The sequence below is a fragment of the Tubulanus polymorphus genome, chromosome 4 (genome assembly GCF_964204645.1).
Source record: "Tubulanus polymorphus chromosome 4, tnTubPoly1.2, whole genome shotgun sequence".
Classification (NCBI taxonomy): domain Eukaryota; kingdom Metazoa; phylum Nemertea; class Palaeonemertea; order Tubulaniformes; family Tubulanidae; genus Tubulanus; species Tubulanus polymorphus.
Window position 1 is genome coordinate 23,387,315 of NC_134028.1, and position 21,654 is coordinate 23,408,968.

Here is a 21,654-nt window from a genome sequence, read left to right on the forward strand (position 1 = left end):
CCATTTTTAAAATCTTTCACGGTGCACAAATTTCCATAGAAATTCCTGAATTGACGTGCCTATAAAATGCGCTAGAACCGGCTTCGAATCAGGACACTGACTCACTTCACACAAACACTTCTGTCGTACACAGCACACTAGTCGTCAGTTCTACCAGTACCGCACCACAAATTCAAAATGGTAAGACAAATATTAACTTTATTTTCATGTTCACTTATATTCAACCGATGTTGTATAGTTAATAATCGAAAATTGTCAGGTTTGATGCGATTGAAATTCATTGAAATGTTCTGAATTTCGGGGGTGTGGTTGTGATTTTTCAGCATTATCCATCAAAACGACCAGGATATGAACGCCACACCGATTTCGATCCAGAAAGAGACAGTGAATTGCTCAGAGCGGCGATGAAGGGATTTGGTAAATTCTTGCACGTATTTCCACACTTGAAAACCTGGTCTGCGAGTAGTGGAGTGTAATTTTTTCTTCCGTCTTTTCAGGCACAGACGAACAAAAAATTATTGACGTCATCAGTCGTCGGTCAAATAGACAACGTTTATTGATAATTAAACAGTTTAATACCATGTTCGGAAAGGTAGGTAACTGGTTTTCAAGATAAAAAAAAGTCAGGGCAACTCCCACTTGTTGAATACATGTAGTTGTTTATATCAGTATCATATCGCATATGATACAATAGAATAACTCACTTGATTCGAATGACTATGGGGGGACTGACTGCCCAGATTTCTTCGAATTAACTAAAATCCGAATTATGAATGATAGTTTACCTGGTCCCAGGTTAAATTTCGCAAATATTTCGTGCGAATTAAAAAATCCGAATTAGGTGAGATTACTGTATGAAGATATGCGTGCGTGAATAATTATTGCCATTATATGTAGCTACGTCTGCAGATATGTCTACTTAAATATTATAACTGTATGCCAAGTGGTATATGAATGTGATTTCGCTGAATAAACACGCCAAAGTATATGTAAATGCATGCGACTTGACATATTTGTTAGGTTCCGTCAATTATCCACAATGAATTAGCTTTGCTATGCACCTATATTAGTCATGGTATTCGGTACATTTTTACCATGCTGATGTCTGAAATGGGTGACCACCAACGGCGGTTTGGGGAATTTAGAATGGGGATGGGGCAGGGGGATTTACTAAGCCTAGTTTTGCATCATATTTATTTACATTTAGATACGCGAAGTACGAGCGCCAAGGACACGAAGCCTTGGGTGGGCGGGAAACATATTAACCTTCAATTATTTTGGCAAAACTAAAACTTTAGCCACCGAGGCCCGACATATCGTATTGATAATCTCAATTAGCCACACATTCAGCTTTTTATGAATTAAGACGATCCTTTTTTCATTTGAAATAGGACTTGATTGACGAGCTGAAAAGTGAATTAGGCGGAGATTTCGAAGACATAGTTCTAGCGATGTTCAAACCGTCGGCTGATTTCGACGCCGATTGTCTTCGTAAAGCAATGAAGGTAATTTGCGTGGTAGTATTTAACACTGGCAATATCGATATACATGTATATAGCTGTCGGAATTAATCTCCATTTTAACTATTTAACTGTACCGGCTCGTTACGCAGACGTGATCGTATAAATATAATTCGTCATTAAATTTTGAAGGGTGCCGGCACAGACGAGGAAACACTGATTGATATCTTGTGTACTAGGACGAATGATGAAATTAAAGAAATCATCGGAGCCTACAATAGACGTAAGCCTCATGCCAAACGAGTGAGCGTTTTATTTTCGATGTAATTTGTCATGATGATGATGGTGTTGTTGAAAATGTTTTCAGTGTTCGATCGTGATTTGGTATCGGATGTAAAAAGCGAAACAAGTGGTCATTTTGAACGTTTACTCTTCTCGATGTTGCAGGTACCGCTTATTCGAAACCGCGTGAACACATTTCGATAAAACGAAGACTGCATTTCCGCATTTTTTATGCTACAATATCTTGTTGAATTATTCAGGCCAACAGAACTGAACTGACCGAAGAGGAATGGAACGAAGCTTATGAATCTGGATGGGACTCTGTTGTCGATCATGAACAGGCTGAACAAGACGCGAAGGATTTGTACGAGGCTGGCGCGGCTCAATGGGGAACTGATGAATCTAGATTCAACGTGATTTTGTGCACCCGTCAATTTTTCCAGCTCAGAGCTGTTTTCAATGCTTATGAAGAGGTAGGCCTAGCTATACATCGGATTACACCGCGATCGCTCGAGCGGTTTTGGCCCGTGCCAGATCAGACCCTTTTGGCCAACCGCACATTTCCAAATCACCCTCGCTAAACAGGGCTTGTTTGTGTGAGCTTCGATGGGGGCCATTCACACCCTGGCAAGCGAGGATGGTTCCAAATAGGCATTTTACCAAAAACGTCGGAGTAAGTCCGTGTAACTTTTAGCACGGGTCAAATCAATGTTCGTAATGCTCCGTGAAGCGACTAACCTCAGTTGCAATTATTACAAAGTTTATTGCTCAACAAACTACATTTTGCATAGAGCAGATAAATACGAAAACAGAAAAAAATACGGGAAAATGACAGGCTTAAGTGTACATAATTCGACAGTGAAAAAACATCATGATTATGTTACTATAATTTTATTCAATAAAAGGCCATGCATTTTCTTTTATAGTTAACTAGAGACAAATGCGTCTTTTTGAAATTTTACTAAACTAGGGTTCCTCCGACAGTGGTTAACGTGTGAACGCGCGCTCTCTAATTAGGCACGGGCCAAATTTTGACTCGCCCCGAGTATGTGATCGCAGTTTGCATTAAACCAAATATTCATACAATTATACAAGTTACTAACGATGAGTAATTCACTTTTAAACAGAAAGCTGGGAAGACGTTCATCGAGGCGATTAAAAGCGAAGTGTCCGGAGATCTTAAAGCCGGATTTCTAGCTATCGGTCAGTATAAACTCTATATTATCTTAAACTGTATACTTCAAAATAAAATCACAACCATTCTAGGGGTCCAAAAACCTCACAAAGTAGCAGTAGTTTACTTAGTCAGTAACCTGTCTGTGATTTAGTTTCACGATCGGATATTTTCACAAACCACATATTGGTTTAAGACTCATTGGTATAAGCCCATCCGATTATAAAAAGCTAACCACCAACGATTAGGTAACTAACTATAGTTTACTATGCTCGAATGATTTAATCTAAATTATGTTTCTATTCTCTCAGTTATGTGCGCCAGACATACTGCTGATTATTTTGCAACGAGATTGCACGACGCGATCAGCGGAGCTGGTACTGACGAGGACCTGCTCACCAGAATCGTCGTCTCGCGATCCGAGGTATAGTAATTGTATTGTGCATCAAAGCCTTCAAGAACAGTAACGATTTCCTCGATGTTATCCTTGTTGTTCATCATGTTTCAGGTCGATTTGGCCCATATTGCGCAAGCTTATGAGAATTTGTACGAGAAATCATTGGCTGACGCTATCGACGAGGATACCAGCGGTGACTACTCGAAAATCCTACTTGCAATAGTCAAAGGACACGAATGAATATTCCGAAAGAAAATAAACGAACTTGATAAGACCTTGCATCTTCAAGATGAATTCAATTCATATCCACCGTATGATGATTTTCAATGTTGAAGAAATAATTTAATAATAGGCTTGTTATACATATATATGATAATATATTCTATATATCTATTCTATCATACTATCTATAAACTGTCTTCTAGTTTATTTTTGTGTCTGTGTTCTTTTAGTAGAAAAACGCCGCTGTCCAACTTGCGGTTAAATTGAAAAATCCGAAAAGGTATCCGAACGAAATAACGCACAAATAAACAGACGGCTACTTTGTACATCGACGTATAAACTGTAGTTTGTACGTCCATGGTACGATTGTTTCTTTGTTGCTAAATGGATTTGTCATACAACCGTTTCTACGTCCCATGTTTCTCGCGCACGCGAGACCCGTGAGGAGGAATCCTATGTATCGTCACCTTTAAGCATGTCGGCGTCACCGGCGACTTAGTCTAGGGCGATTCAGTCGCGATGATCGCCCCGTGTGTCCGAGGCTTAACATGTTTCGAATCGATCGTCTACTTTCAAACCAATGGAAATAAAGTTATTCAGGATAAGAAGATTTATCTGTTGATTTATTATGACAATGCCAATCACTCCATATAACACACATCACTACAATAATTATGGGTTAGGTAAATTACACACAGACAAACAAGAAAAAAAGTTTTTTAGGATAAAATTAGCGGTAAATGTTGCTGCAAGAAGAAAAAACAGACAGACAACGATAAGTCGGCAACCAGGGATAACAATGGACGTGTATTAACTGGTTTTTTCGTCCATGCTATAACCAACCTGATTGCGTCACTTGCTCGTGATGATCTTGTATTATCCGAACGAGTCTTTGTTCCTCTTCCGAAATGAACGCCGCTAGTTTCGCCTTCGAAGGTTCATCTTTGAGACTCAGCTTGCCCTCTAGACCCGACTTCAAGAATCCGATGACTTCATCGGCGTTCCATTTGCGAACGGCGATACGATCCTTTTTGAATTCGTCGATACCGTACGGAACTGTTTTAGCCGAGTTCCACGGAAGTTGAAAGTAGACGACGTTCAATTCGATATCAATATCAATATCGTGAACGTCGTGGGCGAATCGTTTCAGATCTATGAACGCGCGCAGACAGTTGTTCTTCATCTTTTTCACGATGTCCAGTTGTTGTCCGGGTCGATTCTTCTTTTCCACTTCTGCCAGGTAATGATTACAGGGCAGTCTCGCGAGATACACGGCTAATTTTAGTTTTGAGCCCTTCTTCGCCTGTTTGATCTGGCCGAGGTTTTTCGTCAGACGTCGAATCAGCAGGCGTTCCGCGTGAGGACGGTCGGACCCTGCGGCGCAGTCGACGAGGGCCACATCCAAAAGCGTATCTTCACCGGATGTAAATATCGCGTTCAGAAACGATCGTTGACTATCAGGACCCTTAATCAGACAGTCCTGCGCCGCCTCGCATAAATCACCGTAGCTTTCGATTTCGTGTCGTTTTTTACAAGCGCCGTTCGGACATTGACGTTCGTCGTCGTGTTCACCGGCGAAATAGAGTTCGTCGATCTTAGCTTCAACCGCCTCCCAAAACTCGCTAGCTTCAGCCATGATCGGAGACACACAACTAAACAACCAGTGAAATATATCAGAAGCCTGTCGTCAGATCAACTTACAGAGTGGCTCTTACTGTCGAATCCGCGACAATATAAATTATGTCGTGCTGTTTTGCGCGTCAGACACAAGTATAATTTACGACTATTCAACACTCAATGAATATTTAAAAAACAAGATTAATCAGTTACAAAACAATTTACGCTATCGAAGTGACACACTTCTATTGCTTGCCCAGACTTCAAACCGATTTAAATATCGCGAAATGAAAAAAAAAAGTTCCATACAACGCCGCAGGGAATTTCATTTTCGACGAACTTGTTTACAATTTAGTCGAAGAAATCGCACGTATAGAAACGGGTTCGTGTATATTTATGGACAGAAATATAATAAACATAGATGATTCTTAGTAAATTGTCATTTCTATGACCATAACTTATGTAAATATGTCGAGGAATGACTTCAGGACTAGTTGGTATTGGGTATTTGAATTTATGTAGGGTAAATTCCCATTTGTCCACTGCTTTTGTGAGTAAAGTCCAAGTAAGGTTTCTACAAATCAAACAGCCAGCAGTCTATATACGCCCTATGAATATATCTATTTTCAATGGGAAGTTAATATACAATGACATGGATTTCAAGTGGTATCCTGCAATTTGAGCACTGGTTCAATTATTCTATTCTATTTATTTTTTTCACTTTTGGAATTCATTGTGCCTTTCTTGAGTACAAAGAAACGATTTATTTTCATGTCAAATTTCAAACCGGAATGTCTATACTACATTTATTATTCATGAACTAATTAGCTGATTACCCGTTCCAGACGAAATCGATACAGCTACCAAACAGTAACCGTTATGATAGTCGTGTTAGTGGGAATACCACAGGGCTATGTATTTTGAAATGACATTGTGAGAATACATTCATATCTTTATATAGGAAAATGATTGATAAAAAATAATCACATAATAATAATAATAATAATAATAATAATAATAATAATAATAATAATAATAATAATAATAATAATAATAATAATAATAATAATAATAATAATAATAATAATAATAATAATAATAATAATAATAATAATAATAATAATAATAATAATAATAATAATAATAATATTTATTTACAGTCCGTTACATAAAATATCTCAACAGACTTTACAAATTGACAAAAACATAAGACAATTGACAGATATATAAAATATTACCCAATAAAATAGATATTTAATTTCAAACATCGGCTCGAATTAAAGAAAGGATTCGAACTTTCAGCCCCAACCGAAAGTCCAAGCGTGCCCGTATGACCACTTCCATTGAATTGTTGCTATAGATTGGAAGTTTTTCTTGTTAGTGATAAGCGTGTTGACCAGTCAGGCTCGGTGGTCGCTTCTAAAATGCTCAATTCACCAACGATTTTTTTCTGACCAGAAAATGGGCATTCGGGGGCTTTTGGGGAGTGAGTGGAACTTTATTTTTCCGAGTAAGAGAATGAATGATTTTATTCTGACTGATTGACTTATCTGTGACCATTGAAACTCAAAACGTATAGAAATTATTGATACATGATGCTATAGAGACACGTTAAGACGGTTATCGGTGAAATACATGAACATGTTTTTCGCATATGCTGTATTTCAACATGCGTCGAATTTCATCCTTCAGTGGACGAATATTCAGCATATAAATAAAACAACTGGTCGAGTGATTTCCCAGAGAGAAGATACCGGCCATGTTTTTCAGTAAAACAACATGATTAGCCGACATCGATCTGATTTTGAAAATGGAAATGTATTGCGTAAGCAGAGAAAAGATCATCGGCGTTGCGAACGTCAGGTTCATGGCAAGTATCGCTAGTAGAATACTGATACATCGCAATTCTTTTTTCGAGTGATGATTTCCTGTAGCCACGCGGAGGAAAGAACTACGTCGGGCGCATAGCAGACAAATACCGATAATTACGAACGATATCGAATTCCCGAGCCACGGTATCAGAAATGACATATAGAAGAAACTGGCCAACATAATGATTCTAGGGATTTCTGGTAACTCTCCGTACGGGTCGAACTCGCATAAGTAGTACCGTCTGACTAGATGGATTTTGTGGCCCCGAATCGGCGAGTAACATCCGGGTAGCGATAGAAAAATCGTCGAAATGACCAGGATGATTTTACGCGTAGTCGACGTGAAATGAAGTTTACGTCTAAGCGGAAAGGCGATGATGACGGCGCGTTCAATCGAAAACACCAGTACAATCCAACAAGATAAAGTGATACTGACTAACACAACCACCATTAAAATCTTACTAAATATATCCGAATTAGGCATCGTTAGATAAGTACCGACCCCTAATGTAAAGCCTACCAACGAGGAGTGTTGGTAGAACAGGGCCCAAAGAGCCACGAGATCCGTTATTGCCAAAGGAATGAAGTAATGTCTCGCCCACGATTCTATTTTGCGGCGTAGTTTCACCAACAGAACGAACGCGAATACGTTTCCCAATGTTCCGAATATCATACAACTAACACCGTACGAAATAGCCAACACGAACGTGATTCTCTTCCACTGCGGAATGTCGTTCGTTTCCCGCGAGTAATTCGCTCCCAGCGTCATCGTCTCACAATGTCTCAGAATGTCGTCTCTCAGTCTATAACTAATTGGTATCGAGCAAAAATCTTTTCATTCATTGGTTGATGTTAATCTGTAGTAATATGCAGTAATTAGTAAGATGATTAAACAGTTTTGCAATGTTAATTGGATTTAAATTATGTATCTGAATTTATCTTTTCTCGTGCACATCAATGTCTCTGTTTAACCTTATGGCTATTTCATGCGATAAATAATATTCCTAGATAATATATATGTGGTGAATCGTAGAATGCAGATAATGAGAATATAGTCGAAACAGAGCAGAACGATAACCACACTCAAACGTGGCGAACGGATAATAAGATAAAAACCCACTATCTACAGATTGAAAGAATTTTAAAACCGAGAATTTATTTATTCGAACAATCTAAAATATATAAAACACGGCGTTTCGATCTCACCTGAGAGATCATCGTCAGGTGTTAGTCGAAACGTTGAATTAACTACAAACTCGAGGAAACATTTTCAGACTTTATATTATTTTTTCGTTATTATTGTAGGATTCACAACACGGATATAGTGTTCTATCAATGGTTATATTTCTACTAGAAGTTCATTGCAATACATTTTCCCACACAATTTCATATTTGTTCTATCTTTTTGGGCATTTCTAAAATCTAGGAAAAATAGCCCCTCGCCCATGTATACTCGCACATTATTTGCTTGTCGAAGTGCGCAGCCTTACAAATATGGCCGAATTATTTTTCTTACCACAGGACATCGATTCTACTAATGGCGTCTTTGGTGAAGGAGACAATCCGTGTATTGTGCTCGTGTTGTGCTTTTTGAAAACAACGCAAGATCGCAATTGGAATACTTTGTTACATATGCACCAAACTTTCACTTAAATGATCAAAACAGTCCAGACCTACAGCAGCAAACACGACAGACGCCGTCTCGGTTATGAAGAGGATTAGTGAAATCGTTTTGTTCCTGGTGAGATGGAGTTTCGTGTGGCACTGAGCCTCGTTATAACGAACCCAATGCGCGCAGTATATAACTTTTTGGGAATGAACTACACAAATTTTGGTCGACGGGATAATGACCTATCCGTCGCTGCCAGCCTTTTGAAGTTTGTTGTAATGAAGTGCTGCTGTTTATAATGAAAACCCACGTATATGTACAGATTAAAATGTATTGAAACCAAGAACTTAGCAAAAATTTAGAATAACATGACGCTTTGAACTCTCACTAGAGATCATCACACCTGACGATGTTCTCCAATGAAAGTTCGAAACGTCGTGTCATCTTAAATTGTTTGATTAAATGAATTCTTGGTTTTGATACTTTTTTATCTGTACGTAGTGAGCCTTATTATTTCATACATTCTCTATTCCCCACGTTGGAGTGTGGGTTATTCTACTATCAGGTTTTGCTGTATTATCATAATTTCGTTCATGCGTTGGTAGGTGATCCAGTCATCCGGAGGAGTTTGGAGTCAGGTTGGTTCTGGAAGTGCAGTCGTAACAGAAAATCCATGCAGAATTTGCGATTCAAAAACAGACAAGTTTTGTTTGGTGGAAACTAACAAACACATGAAGAATATGACATGCCCGTCTGATAAAACATGCGGAGTAAGTTTAAACAATTATATCTTTCATTTATTCTAAAGTGATAATTTCTAACGCAGACATAACCAGCGTATAAAGGAAATTACCAAGACATTGAGGTTTACATAGGCGTCCCCAGGGGAGGATAGCGCGAACGTCCCTTCCTTTTTGTCAATCATGTCCTTTTTGAAATAATGAGTTAAATTTTCATATACCTTGTGAATCATGTGGTCTGCTCCAAACTTCGTACACTAAGATCTAGCACCGGAAATATTTAGCAGGTATTTGTATTCAAAAAGCCCTTTATGCCAGTGTGTGGAAGAATCTAGTGGATTTGGCCACCCAACGCCCAGCGAATTTCCCCTACCCTTGAACATCCTAGGAACGCCCACTTGATTGCCTATAGTTCAGCTTCATTTGAACGAAGTATCCAGTCTATAAAACCGAACTGGTCTTTGACTTAAATTACATACAGAATATTCAAAAATTCTCTTTCAGGTACAGGCATATGTGTCCGCTTGCGGCGATATTACCAGGATAATTCGCGACTGTTTCCTAAAAACCAACTGCCCGGTGAAATGTGTCGACGGAACGGCGAAGAATACGTTCGTTTGTACCCAGTGTTGCCCGGACAGCGTGGTCGCAACAAGCGGCAAAAACTGCGATGCGATCAACTTCAATAGTTTGTCCTTCAATGTCGATATCAACAAAGGAAGCAGCGCATCTGTGACCAAAATCTCAGTAATTTCGCTCCTCCTTATTCAGTTCTTCATCTTCTTGTTTTATATTCAATTCTAATTAGTAAACAAATTAGCGAGGGTATAAAGTAACATCTACCCATTTCAGACTCAATGTATTTATTACAAAAGAAAAACAATTTCAAGGCAAAAGAAAAACACTTTCAGAATTTAGAAGTTTGGAAATTCGGCGCCAAACATAAAATCTAAAAATAATCAACAATTAATCAGTGTAGTTTCTTATATATTAACTAAACAAAATCACTACTAGTATTAGAAAGATAACACGTTTTATGTTTTCCGAATAAAAAATATTTGTAGCACTTTGTTATATTTAGCAGTCGGAAGATATCTCTTTTTATACATCATTTACTTTCATTTTGGTACTTGGCAATCGTTGACGATTGTAGCTATGCAAATTTTGACCTCGTCAGTCATTTCATCGGTGGCTTCACGTTCTACAAACTGATCGTTTGGCTCAAACACATTTATGCCATCATTCAATACATTGTTGATGTATGATACGAACCATTCATTCTGGTCATTTTGCCCCGTAACCTCGTGGTCCTCTTGGGCATCTTTAGTCGCTGTCGTGTTCTCGCTACTCTCCTGCATCTGAGGTTTTGGCGACGAAGTTCTAGCTACGAATTCAATTTGGTTCTGTAACGTAGTATTCGTGCTAGGAAAGCGCGGACCATTATCAAGATCCGGTGGATAACCACACAGAATGTCCTCAACGTCGTTCAATAATGAAATATCTATCGTGTTCTCCGGTTGATTGCCATCGACGCGTATATCTTCGAAGAACGTTAGATCGTTCAAATCCAAAGGATGATTTTCCGAAAACCAGCTTCTTATTTGGTGTAATTCCGTTTCGTACGAATCCGGCGTTCTATAAATCGGGGAACAACCACTTACGCAAGGTGGCAGATCTCGTGAAATCGGAGAAGTTGGGATCATTCCTGACTGAGTATCAGAAGCGGGATTATCTTGATATACTTGCGGGCCGTTTAATACAACGTCAGGAGCAGCTGGGATGGTCGAATTCCCTTGTAACGGATCGCAAAAGTTAGTAATCGATGGTAATACTACCGGAGGTCTCGGTAATGGCTGGATCGGTGGGTAACCGTCTGCAAATAACTTTTAAATCGGTAATATTTCAAATTAAAAAAAGCAGTAAACTTTTCTGAGATTGATACATACCCAGAATTTTTTGTATGGCATTACCATTAGATTGATTCTGTGATTCACTATTCTCTGTCACTGGAACACCGGGAATATCCGCCAATCTTGCCGCTTCTTCAATAAGTTTCTCGATTTCATTTTCATCAGTCGACTCTTCAACAGTAAGCGCGCCCGAGTTTTCTTGTTGCTTGTCTAGCTCGCGCACGAGATCTGTATAGATTTTATCGCGGTTATAGCGATGATCTCGAATAGGTTTTATCAATTGCTGCTGTTGTTCGTCAGAGCTGGATTTTTCGGTCGTTTCTAGTTTTCCCCCCGAGTTTTTACATCTCTGACATTTACATAGTTCCGGCGGTCGCCAAGGGACGTGATGAGCTAGACATGGTTTACGCAATTGGTTCGCTCTTAGTTTGAAAGGCAACGGCATTTCGAAATATTCAGGTGGCACTGACCCGGACTCGGGTTTCGGGCAATTTGGTTTCTTTCGTATTTTACGCGTCACTATGTAACGAACTAAGTCCTCTCTGTCCCTTCGAAATAAAGGATGCCAAAAAACGGGGCGTCTGTCGTCGCCAGTTATCCAGGTAAAATCATATTCCCTCATTACTCGACGAAAGTTCACGAACGACTTTATTCTGACTAAATTCGGGTACAGCTGCATGACCGAGCTCTCAAATTCCGACTCACTGGTAACATAGAAACTGCGACCAGTATCGTCCCATTTTATCAGTTTCTCGTTGGCTTTCAAAATCAACCAGATTTTCTGTGGAAACTGAAGCCCGGCTGATAATGGTAGTATCAGGCCGTTCCTTTTATAGTAGGATAGATGATTGTCTACGCGTATTCGTTTTTTGGTGGAAATCGCTTTAACTGTAGTAGACGCCATATCACGACAGCCCGACTGACGATACCACTAACTAAGTCTAATATTAGACAGTAACACCGTCGTGTGGGCCGGGGTAACTGTGGCCAAAAACGGGTTGAATGTGGCCGGTCGTTGACGTTAAGTCAGGTGCCTCAGACTCAGTGGCCACTTTCGGAAAGTAGGAGCATTCGGCCCACACGATGGTATAGCCTATAAACTTCACCCACACGTTGGGACCGTTGGACGTACAGAGGACCAAATTATTCAAAATGAATCATATCTCGTACGTACCAGCAATTATTTACTGAAGTTGGAACCTGAATATAGGCCTGCGCAGTAATGGTGTCAAATCGGCCCACGTGCATAGTATACGCGTGACAGAATCTTTCAACACGCAGTCTCACTTCAACTGTACTAATCACATGTATCAGTTTAATTGATTTTCCCGAATCTACAGCAGTTCAGTCAGCGCGCGATCGGGTTTTCCCAGGAGGGGAGGGGCTGCGCACGTGCCATCAGTACGGGAGCGTTGCATCCGTATTCTAGTAGAGAGACTAGCACTATTTTTCTATGATAGTTGCTTTTGACCAAAACCATAGGCGTGTACCGGTATTTGATTTCCTCATTCTATCGACAAAATTCCAAGCAAAGATGCGAACATATTCATTGTGTAAAAGATCGATTTTTATTCATTTCTGATTTATAAAAAAAGATAAATAAAAAATGCAAAAAATTTGATGTTTTAATTTCAGACGACTATCGTTTTTTGAATCCGTATTTCTTTCGTTCGTAGAATAAATCCGTTTTCGCGCTGCCGAGATTGACAATTTTTGGACAACCATCTCTCTGAAAAGACACATAGATCAACAATATGAGCGAAGAATGATTTTTTCAGGCAAATCTTAAATAAATTCAATGTTGTCGCGAATGATTTCGACCCAGTATATTGATGCACCACCTGGTGTTTCCAGCTGGTACTCGTAAAGGGCGTATCGACTTACATCTTTTTCCATAATAGTGCATTCTTTACAGTAATAAGCGTCAGAGACTCCCGGTCCACCACAAATAACACATCGACCTTGATATGAACCATAGTTACATTCATCACATATTCTAACTAACGTACACGGCCGAACGTACGAATCACATATCACACACTTTCCATCGCCTGAAAGAAAATAGGTGTAGGTTAAATCAAACTGACTAAAATAGTTGTTTCAAAATAATAAATTCTATCGTTCGTATAATTTAATTCGAAGTGTGGGATTTCTTCATTTATCTACAGTGCATACGGATTAAAGTATTTATATGACTACTGTAATAACATCTTCACGCCGTCAAGGGATTCGAACGCACTACGCTAAAGCCGTTTCTCGAACCCCTTGACCTCACGAGTCGTTGGAGTTGTTACTAGCCGACCAGAATCCGGTCGTACCAATCACAGCGCTTGTAACAAACGGCATTAGGCTTCTGTTGGTTTTCCCGTTAAATGGACAAATCAGCGAACGTTTTACCGAACAAGGAAGTATTTCGCAAATCGATGTGACGTCATGCGCAACAGCGCCAGTAATGAAATCACACTTCGTGAGGCCAGGGGGCTGGTGGTAGCGAGTTCGGGAGTGATACCGGTCTCGTGGCAAGCGAGGATACTGTAATAAGTAATCATGCATTTGAAGCAATTAAAAAATTTGATGAACTATCAGTTACTTACATTTTTCGCATAAACGACCAATAGCTGAAAGAAGAAAAAGTAAATTGAGATTCTCAGAGCGATCGAATAATTGCAAACGATTCATCGACGTTAAAAGCCCAAAATAAAACGTTTCGTTTCGATATTTAGTACGTCTTTTCACAAACTTCATATTTTGTGAACGCGTGAACGTCTCCTGTCCCCCAGCCCTCGAAATACCAGTCGGCTTTTTATAATTTATAGAAGTTTCAAAAGGTATCTTACCGACGCCGGGTTGTTTTCGGCAGAAAATTAAATCAGGATGATGCTTAGCCATTATTTGTACGTTGTCTACAAGGTTGCTTATAACAGGCTAAACGCGTAGCTCGCGACCGACGAAACGAATCCGACCCTAAGCGATTCTGAAATAGTCGCCACCTCCATTCAGTGCCGGAACCAGTCCACAATTCAAGATGTCAGCGCCCACGGAAAACGCGAATGACGGCGATGTCGAAGAAAATATCACTTTTCAGTCGCTTGTAAGAGTTCATTATTTCTAAAACTCCATCAGAATTTAATATACATCCATAATTTACGGTTGATTCAATTAAGAAGTGCCAGCTCCGCTGCGATTGATTGAAAATCCTTCATGAAATGGAAAATGTGAGAAAAATTGCACTATTTACTACAAGAAACCGATAGATAATTTATCAAATTTATCCTAGGGTCTCTGCGATATTCTATGTGAAGCTTGTAAACAAATGAAATGGACGAAACCGACGAAAATTCAGACTGAATCGTTACCTGTTGCGCTGAAAGGTATAGTTTCACTCTTCTGAAAATTCATTTTCCTTATTTTTGAGAATTTATATATTTTGAAATGATATATTTCAGGTAACGATGTGATTGGACTGGCAGAAACGGGTTCAGGAAAGACTGGTTCTTTCGCTTTGCCAATATTACAGACATTATTGGAGAAACCACAGCGACTATACGCCCTGATCCTTACTCCAACGAGGGAGTTGGCTTATCAGATATCCGAACAGTTTGAGGCATTGGGTGCTTCCATAGGCGTCAAATGTGGTATGTACACTTTCGCTAGTTGGTCCATTCTAATTTAACCCTTTCAGTGCGTCTACACTGCAGTGCGGTATATGAATCGGTGATGGATTTTGTTAGTACACCGCACTGCGGTATATTGGTGTAATTAGTAATTAGTTTTTATCTATTGAAATATGGCAGCACCTGTCAAACATAGTGAAATATTAGTTACTAAGGATACACTGCGCAGTGGTGTAGACGCACTATAGTGGTTTTCCTTTTATTCAACACGCTAGGGTCGAATTTTTCAAAATTTTCAAATTATCTCCAGGGCCCAGTTTCACGAAAAAGTTTAAGCCTAAAACGGTTAAGTTTGAATTGTTGTCCTCATTGAAAACATGAAGTAACCATTGGCAATTACACCAAAAATTTGAGTATAACTTTTTTGTGAAACCGAGCCCTGGGCCCAGTTTCACAAAAAAGTTAAACTGAAATTTTTGGTGTAATTGCCATTGGTTACTTCATATCTTCAATGAGGACAACAATTCAAACTTAACAGTTTAAGCCTTAAACTTTTTCGTGAAACTGGGCCCAGCACTATAAGGTATTGATTAGTCAGCACTGAAAGGGTTAAGCTATACCTGGATATATTTTCTTAATTTTGCAAATGAACTAAATTTAGAACGTTCAATTAAATGATGAAGGACTACTGTGAACTTATTTTCTAGCTGTGATTGTTGGTGGTATGGATATGATGGGTCAATCTCTAGCATTAGCCAAGAAACCTCACATTATTATCGGTAAGATTTCTCAAACAAAGACATGGATTTGTGAAAACCGAATTTCATTTTATTCTATTCATTTTAGACTGATGATGCCTTAGATATTTCTAGCATTTCATTGAGATTTACAATTGTGGGATTTTACATTCATTTTATTCTGATTAGTGCATTTTATCGCATTTCAGCAACTCCAGGGCGTTTAGTGGATCATCTGGAGAATACAAAGGGTTTTCATCTGAGATCTTTGAAATATTTGGTAAGAATTGATTTTAGTTTAAACCGGAATTAAAACTGTTGATAGTTCAACTGAAACTGTTGTTACTGATCGTTTTCAATCCTTCAGGTCATGGATGAAGCTGATCGAATATTGAATATGGATTTTGAGCAAGAGGTATCGGAGTAAATTTGCGTGGATGGAGAAATAATTTGCTACTCTGTTGTAATCGTTTCTTGACTTAATTTTCTCAAAATCTGTTCCAGGTTGATAAAATTCTGAAGGTCATTCCTCGAGAACGCAATACGTACCTTTATTCGGCTACAATGACCAAGAAGGTTTGTTACCGATAGAAGAACGAATCATGTTAAATCTCTTTGTACAGAGAAATAGAAAATTTTTTGAATTACTTCGAATATTTCTAGGTTCAAAAGTTGCAGCGGGCATCTCTCAAAAACCCGGTTAAAGTAGAAGTGTCATCGAAATATCAGACAGTTGATAAATTAGTGCAGTCATATTTATTTATTCCTGTCAAATATAAGGTAAAATCTCTCTTCAAACATCAATTGTTAATTTATTTGTTACCATAAATTTGGATGAAATAAAAAATTTTGCATGTATTTTTCAGGATGCCTATTTGGTATACCTCCTGAACGAACTCGCTGGCAACTCATTCATGGTATTTTGTAGTACTTGTGCCAATACTCAAAGGGTAGCTTTGATGTTGCGGAATCTGGGCTTTACGGCAATCCCCTTACACGGCCAAATGAGCCAGGTATAAAACAAGATATTTTTTTAAGCGAAGTTGGAATAGATTTTTGTATAGTTGATAACATGTTTTAAAATGTGTTTTCAGGCAAAACGTCTCGGTACATTGAATAAATTCAAGAGTAAAGATCGTTCTATTCTAATAGCTACAGATGTCGCCAGCAGGTAACAATCTATTCTATCTAGAATTCAATGTCTTGAGTATCATGGAATTGGCTCAGAAATCCTTAAATCATTGGTATCAGGCATTTTCTGCAGATGAATCAACACACACGATTACAGCTCTTGAAATCTACTGTGATGCTTGAAAATGTAGATTTCAGGATTCCTGGCTAAAGCATGACTACGATAATATATAAGCCCTGGAATTGGAGTAAAGTCCCCTGGAATTCAGTCAGGATTGGACAAATTTAAGAAAAATGTTTCCCGGATTTTGCCCTTTCGTCTATGAAACTCGGCTTAGGTATTCATTTGTAACTGCTATCATTATTTTTCTTTTAGGGGTCTCGATATTCCACATGTCGATGTCGTGTTAAATTTTGATATCCCGACTCATTCGAAGGATTACATACATCGTGTTGGTCGAACTGCCCGCGCCGGTCGTTCAGGCCGAGCTGTTACATTTGTTACACAGTAAGTAATTGAACTAGGCTAGATGATGACTGCAGGGTTCCTACAGATCAGGGAATTCCAGTTATTTTTCTATGCTGAGAAAATCGTGGAATTCTGACTCCTTACTTGAAAATCATGGAATTCGAATTTTTGGCGTCTTGTTATTGTGCTGTTGATGAGTGACACAAGAAGAAACCTCCTAAGAAGAAGTAGCCCCAACTGAGAATATCTCATAATTTAATCAGGGAATTTGAAATTTTGGTGACTTAGTTCTTGCTGCACAACTAAAATCTTGAGAAAAAGCAGCCTTCACCGAGGATTTTTTCCCCAATTTTGCCGAGTAAGATGGACTTTGCTGACATTTCTATTTGTCTATTTGAACCACGTTTTTCAGGTACGACGTCGAGCTGTATCAAAGGATAGAACATCTCATCGGGAAAACACTTCCGCTTTATGACACAAATGAAGAGGAAGTGATGTTGCTTATGGAACGGGTATCAGAAGCTCAGCGAATAGCTAAAATGGTAGGCAGCAGATATCTGAGAAAAACTTCCACTTTGCTGATATTTGAATACGGAGACATGGAAATTAAAGTCGTTTAATTTATTTCAGGAAATGTCTGAAACTTTCGGAAAGAAGGCGGCGAAAAGAACGAAATCAGACGAAGCCGATGATACCGAAGAATCGTCAGGAGTCCGAAAGAAATTAAAGAAAAAGAAGAAATAAATCTTTTAAATGGTCAAATAAAATTATGTTAAAATCGATTTTTAATTTGTTTAACATGTTTTTTTATTTCGGATTCGAACTTGATATTTGATAGACTGGTCGCCTGTCCAATTCTGCGCCACCTGCATTCGCAGCCAATGATGACATGATTTTTGTAGGCTTAAGCAAAATTTAACACTAAATGCGGAAAAAAGTGGCAGGTGGCAGTTTTTCACTTAGTGAATTGCATCAGTGCCTAATCATGACTTGTCTGACTTATCACCTAGTATCCTCATGGACAGACCGACCCTGTACGCATGATTTGATACCGCCATACTCTTTGACCAAAATCAAAAATGGGATAAGAGTAAATTGGAACAAGAAACGAAATTCTAATATGGACTTTCCTAAATTTACATGATGATGTACCGTTTAATCCAGTATCAAAATTAAAGAAAACAATTTGTTTTTTTCAAATTATGGGTGGTAAGCACGGAAGTTTTCGGCAGAATTTCAGAGGATCGGTGCTCCAAGTAATTAAAAAAAGCCTAATATGTCTCCCCCTAATTGAATCAAGGAGTTTTTTTTAATGAAAATCTGTCTATTGACGGAATTCTGTGATAACAGTATGAATGATGATTAATCGTGAATAAATAGTGGGTTTCCCCAATGACTCAAATAGACCGCTTTCCTCGTGCATGGTGTGAGTTAGTTATCTCGGGATCAGAACTGTCCTGTAGTTGTGACTTATAAACTAATTTCATTAGTAAACGTTTACGCGGTTTCTATTATATGAAGACCTGTGTTGGTGTGAATCTTTAACTGAAGTGCTATCGGTCGGTATAATTTATAAATTATTCTAGAATTTAAGAAAAATAAAAACCGGCGGCGGCTGTTGGGAATCAAGTAATTTATTTCATGGCCTTATTAAAGTTCCTCCACTATATTGTTCAGTTGGCTACTGGCGCGTATTCAACCCGGCGGTGGAACCTTTCATAATGTAAATCCATTCAACAATAGAGACACAATTGCGGTTTTTCAGAGTTGTTGATATCATTTATACGCGCTATTGAATACGTCACCGGCTGACCACGGTGTACACAAGCATAAGCCATTCACCTCAGCTTACTCACACTGTGAACATGCTACCGTGGATTCTCCTCCTGGCGATCTTCGCTGCGCTCCCGCTCCTGCTCCTGTTCCTGCTTCCTGAGGAACGACGTCTTTATGTTTTATGTGTTACTGTTCGTCTCCGTGCTGTCCTGTACTGTTCCGTGTTAATTAATCCGTTCTATTTTTCAGGATTTAACCCCTTCTATTTTTCAGGGCCGATTTCTCCGTCGAATTTCAACGTTTGCTGGAACAAAACTAATGTCCGAAAGCGTCGGCTCTCCTTCGCCGGTCACGTGTTGTGGACAAAGAGTCGGTCAGGAAATGGCTGCCCTCTACACGCCCTCATACGGAACACGAAAACCAGGATGACGAGGCCTCACTCTCCCCACGTATCAACAGAGTGTGCTTGGTGACGTCAATGACGGGCAAGTCAGTCAGATTGCACAGGTTAAAAGTGGAGTGGTAAAGCTGGACTGTCTACTAGTATTCATTGATTCCTTTTCAGGAATTGCTTCGGACAAAGATTTAGTCTTGTCTTCCTTTGCGTTCTAGCATTCATTGATTCCTTTTAAGGGATTGCTTCGGGCAGGGATTAATTTCCCTGTCTTCCTTTGAGTGTTAGTATTCATTGATTCCGCGTGGGTTGCTTCGGGCAGGGCTAAGTCTTGTCTTCCTTTGGGTGCTAGTGCGGGCAATCCAATTGCGCTGCCCTACTTTTGGCTTGGGCAATTTGATAGGTTTGTCAGTTACTGGCGTCACCCGGCACACCCTGTCGGTAAATAGTGAAAGTAAGGCGTGGTCATCTTGGTTTTCGCGTTCTGTGTGAGAGCGTGTAGAGGGCAGTATATTCCTGGCTGGCTCTTTGTCTGGTGTTCTCGGCATGTGACCGGCGACGGAGAGCTGAAAAGCTTTCAGACATTATTTTTGTTCCGTACCAGGTTTTCATCGCTCTTCTCTTTTTTTTCATTTCAGGACTCCCAAGATGAAGAAAAAGATGCTGAAGGTGACTACAACGAAGACAATGCCAAAAAGAACACTGAACCCAGCAATATTGAAAGTCAAGTTGATACACATGTAAATTACGATGCGTGATACGGAAAGGATTGTGTAACTACAGAATATCGTTCTTACTCATTTCAGGTTAATCCGGAAAGGCCCATCTAAAATCTGCCCACAAAAGACTCCACCTTGAGGTACCACCAAACACCGAAAGACCTACCGCAACCGAACCTGGCAGTCTTGACCTCATCCTGCATGGCAACAGGAATACATACATACATAAAGCTAAGTTGATTTTTCATATCTGGGGTAGAATGCATAGGCGCTGGTCAAGCTCTCCATCTCCGCACTACTTTATTGAAGCTCTGTGGCCGATAGTAAATTGAAATATAGCTAGGCAATGATTGCTTGAATATTTACAATATTAGACGAAATGATTGAGTGAGGTCCCTTAAATATTCTTTGGTCTGATAATTAAAATGTAGATTGGTCAGTTATTGATTAAAAGATTTTGTAAGTACGTATAATTAAGGTAAATTCAATATCTTATGTGACATTTGAAATTATTCGAATGTACCGTAGATATTTCAGGCCTCATATGACTATTGTTTAACTGACAATCAAGATATAGATAGGACAATTTACTAATTAGCAATCATATAATATCTTGTAATGTTTGATGAGACATTCTTTTGGTGTAGATATTTCACGGCCCCATATACATTTAGGCCGGCTTTACTTAAAGATATATCAATTTAACTTTATCGTCGGTTAATAGATTTTTCTTTACAAATAATATATTAATAAATTTATTAAGATTGAGGCCATACGTTACAATATATACTGTGTGCTGCCTCACACATAACAGTAATGAATTTCATAAGATAGTGTCTAGGGCTCTATCGAGGTCTGGTGTTATATGGGGAAAACTATGGACTACTGGTCTTTATGAAACAGTGATTTGGTCTTAACACTTTGATAAATCCAGAATAAACCAAAGCTTCAATTGATTTAATTCATTCCTGAAACACTGCGTCTTGTTTTGGGCGACGCATGATAATTGTTGTTTGACTGACAATTAGCAAAAGGAAAAATGGCTTAGATATTCACAATTAAGATGAATTCAATATTTGATGTTAGATCAAAAACTTTTCATATCATAAATATTTATTGAAATATAGTTGAAATATATAATATATTTGAGCACATCTATAAGTGAATCAGTCTCATTGACTGATCAGTTCTGTATCGCCAACTGCCACGCTTACGACGACTAGCCATGCTTTTCATTATTGGCAAAATTTACTCAAACCTAACTGATTCAATTAATATCTAAAAGCCATACTGTGTGTCAAGTGACGCATATAAGATATAGTTTAACTGAAAATTAGAATCTAAGATGAGTTACTCATTAACGTATTACTTAGATCGATTCAGGTTAATTCAATTTTTATGTGAAATTATTTCTAATTCCATGGACATTTAAAATGTAGCTGATACATGTGTATCTGAGCACATTTATTTATCTGTATCTAAGTGAACCTATGGTGTCTTCATACAGCTGTATTAGTTTTGATACATATTGC

The 21,654-nt window shown here is 38.8% G+C and overlaps 4 protein-coding genes across 4 annotated transcripts; 2 read left to right on the top strand and 2 right to left on the bottom strand.

The window, feature by feature from the left end:
• Positions 1-26: 26 nt before the first annotated feature.
• Positions 27-3,711, top strand: LOC141903230 (annexin A13-like). Its single transcript, XM_074791311.1, has 10 exons — positions 27-180; positions 324-417; positions 498-592; positions 1,392-1,505; positions 1,653-1,743; positions 1,828-1,907; positions 2,003-2,215; positions 2,870-2,945; positions 3,228-3,340; positions 3,425-3,711. The coding sequence occupies exons 1-10, from the start codon at positions 178-180 to the stop codon at positions 3,551-3,553; spliced, it is 1,008 nt and encodes a 335-aa protein (XP_074647412.1). The 5' UTR covers positions 27-177; the 3' UTR covers positions 3,554-3,711.
• A 288-nt stretch (positions 3,712-3,999) lies between these two features.
• On the bottom strand, positions 4,000-5,306 carry LOC141903998 (uncharacterized). The gene is made up of 2 exons (XM_074792427.1): positions 4,379-5,306; positions 4,000-4,281 (listed from the first exon to the last, which is right to left on the bottom strand). Exons 1-2 carry the CDS (start codon positions 5,169-5,171, stop codon positions 4,208-4,210), a joined length of 867 nt encoding a protein of 288 aa, XP_074648528.1. The 5' UTR covers positions 5,172-5,306; the 3' UTR covers positions 4,000-4,207.
• A 7,549-nt stretch (positions 5,307-12,855) lies between these two features.
• Positions 12,856-14,240, bottom strand: LOC141903122 (PHD finger-like domain-containing protein 5A). Its single transcript, XM_074791096.1, has 4 exons — positions 14,120-14,240; positions 13,877-13,900; positions 13,167-13,333; positions 12,856-13,011 (listed from the first exon to the last, which is right to left on the bottom strand). The coding sequence occupies exons 1-4, from the start codon at positions 14,169-14,171 to the stop codon at positions 12,922-12,924; spliced, it is 333 nt and encodes a 110-aa protein (XP_074647197.1). The 5' UTR covers positions 14,172-14,240; the 3' UTR covers positions 12,856-12,921.
• Positions 14,241-14,273: 33 nt separating this feature from the next.
• On the top strand, positions 14,274-18,009 carry LOC141903121 (putative ATP-dependent RNA helicase DDX47). The gene is made up of 13 exons (XM_074791095.1): positions 14,274-14,373; positions 14,560-14,653; positions 14,729-14,917; positions 15,604-15,675; positions 15,843-15,913; positions 16,001-16,048; positions 16,138-16,209; positions 16,297-16,413; positions 16,500-16,646; positions 16,728-16,804; positions 17,141-17,272; positions 17,646-17,775; positions 17,864-18,009. The coding sequence occupies exons 1-13, from the start codon at positions 14,308-14,310 to the stop codon at positions 17,975-17,977; spliced, it is 1,329 nt and encodes a 442-aa protein (XP_074647196.1). The 5' UTR covers positions 14,274-14,307; the 3' UTR covers positions 17,978-18,009.
• Positions 18,010-21,654: the final 3,645 nt, after the last annotated feature.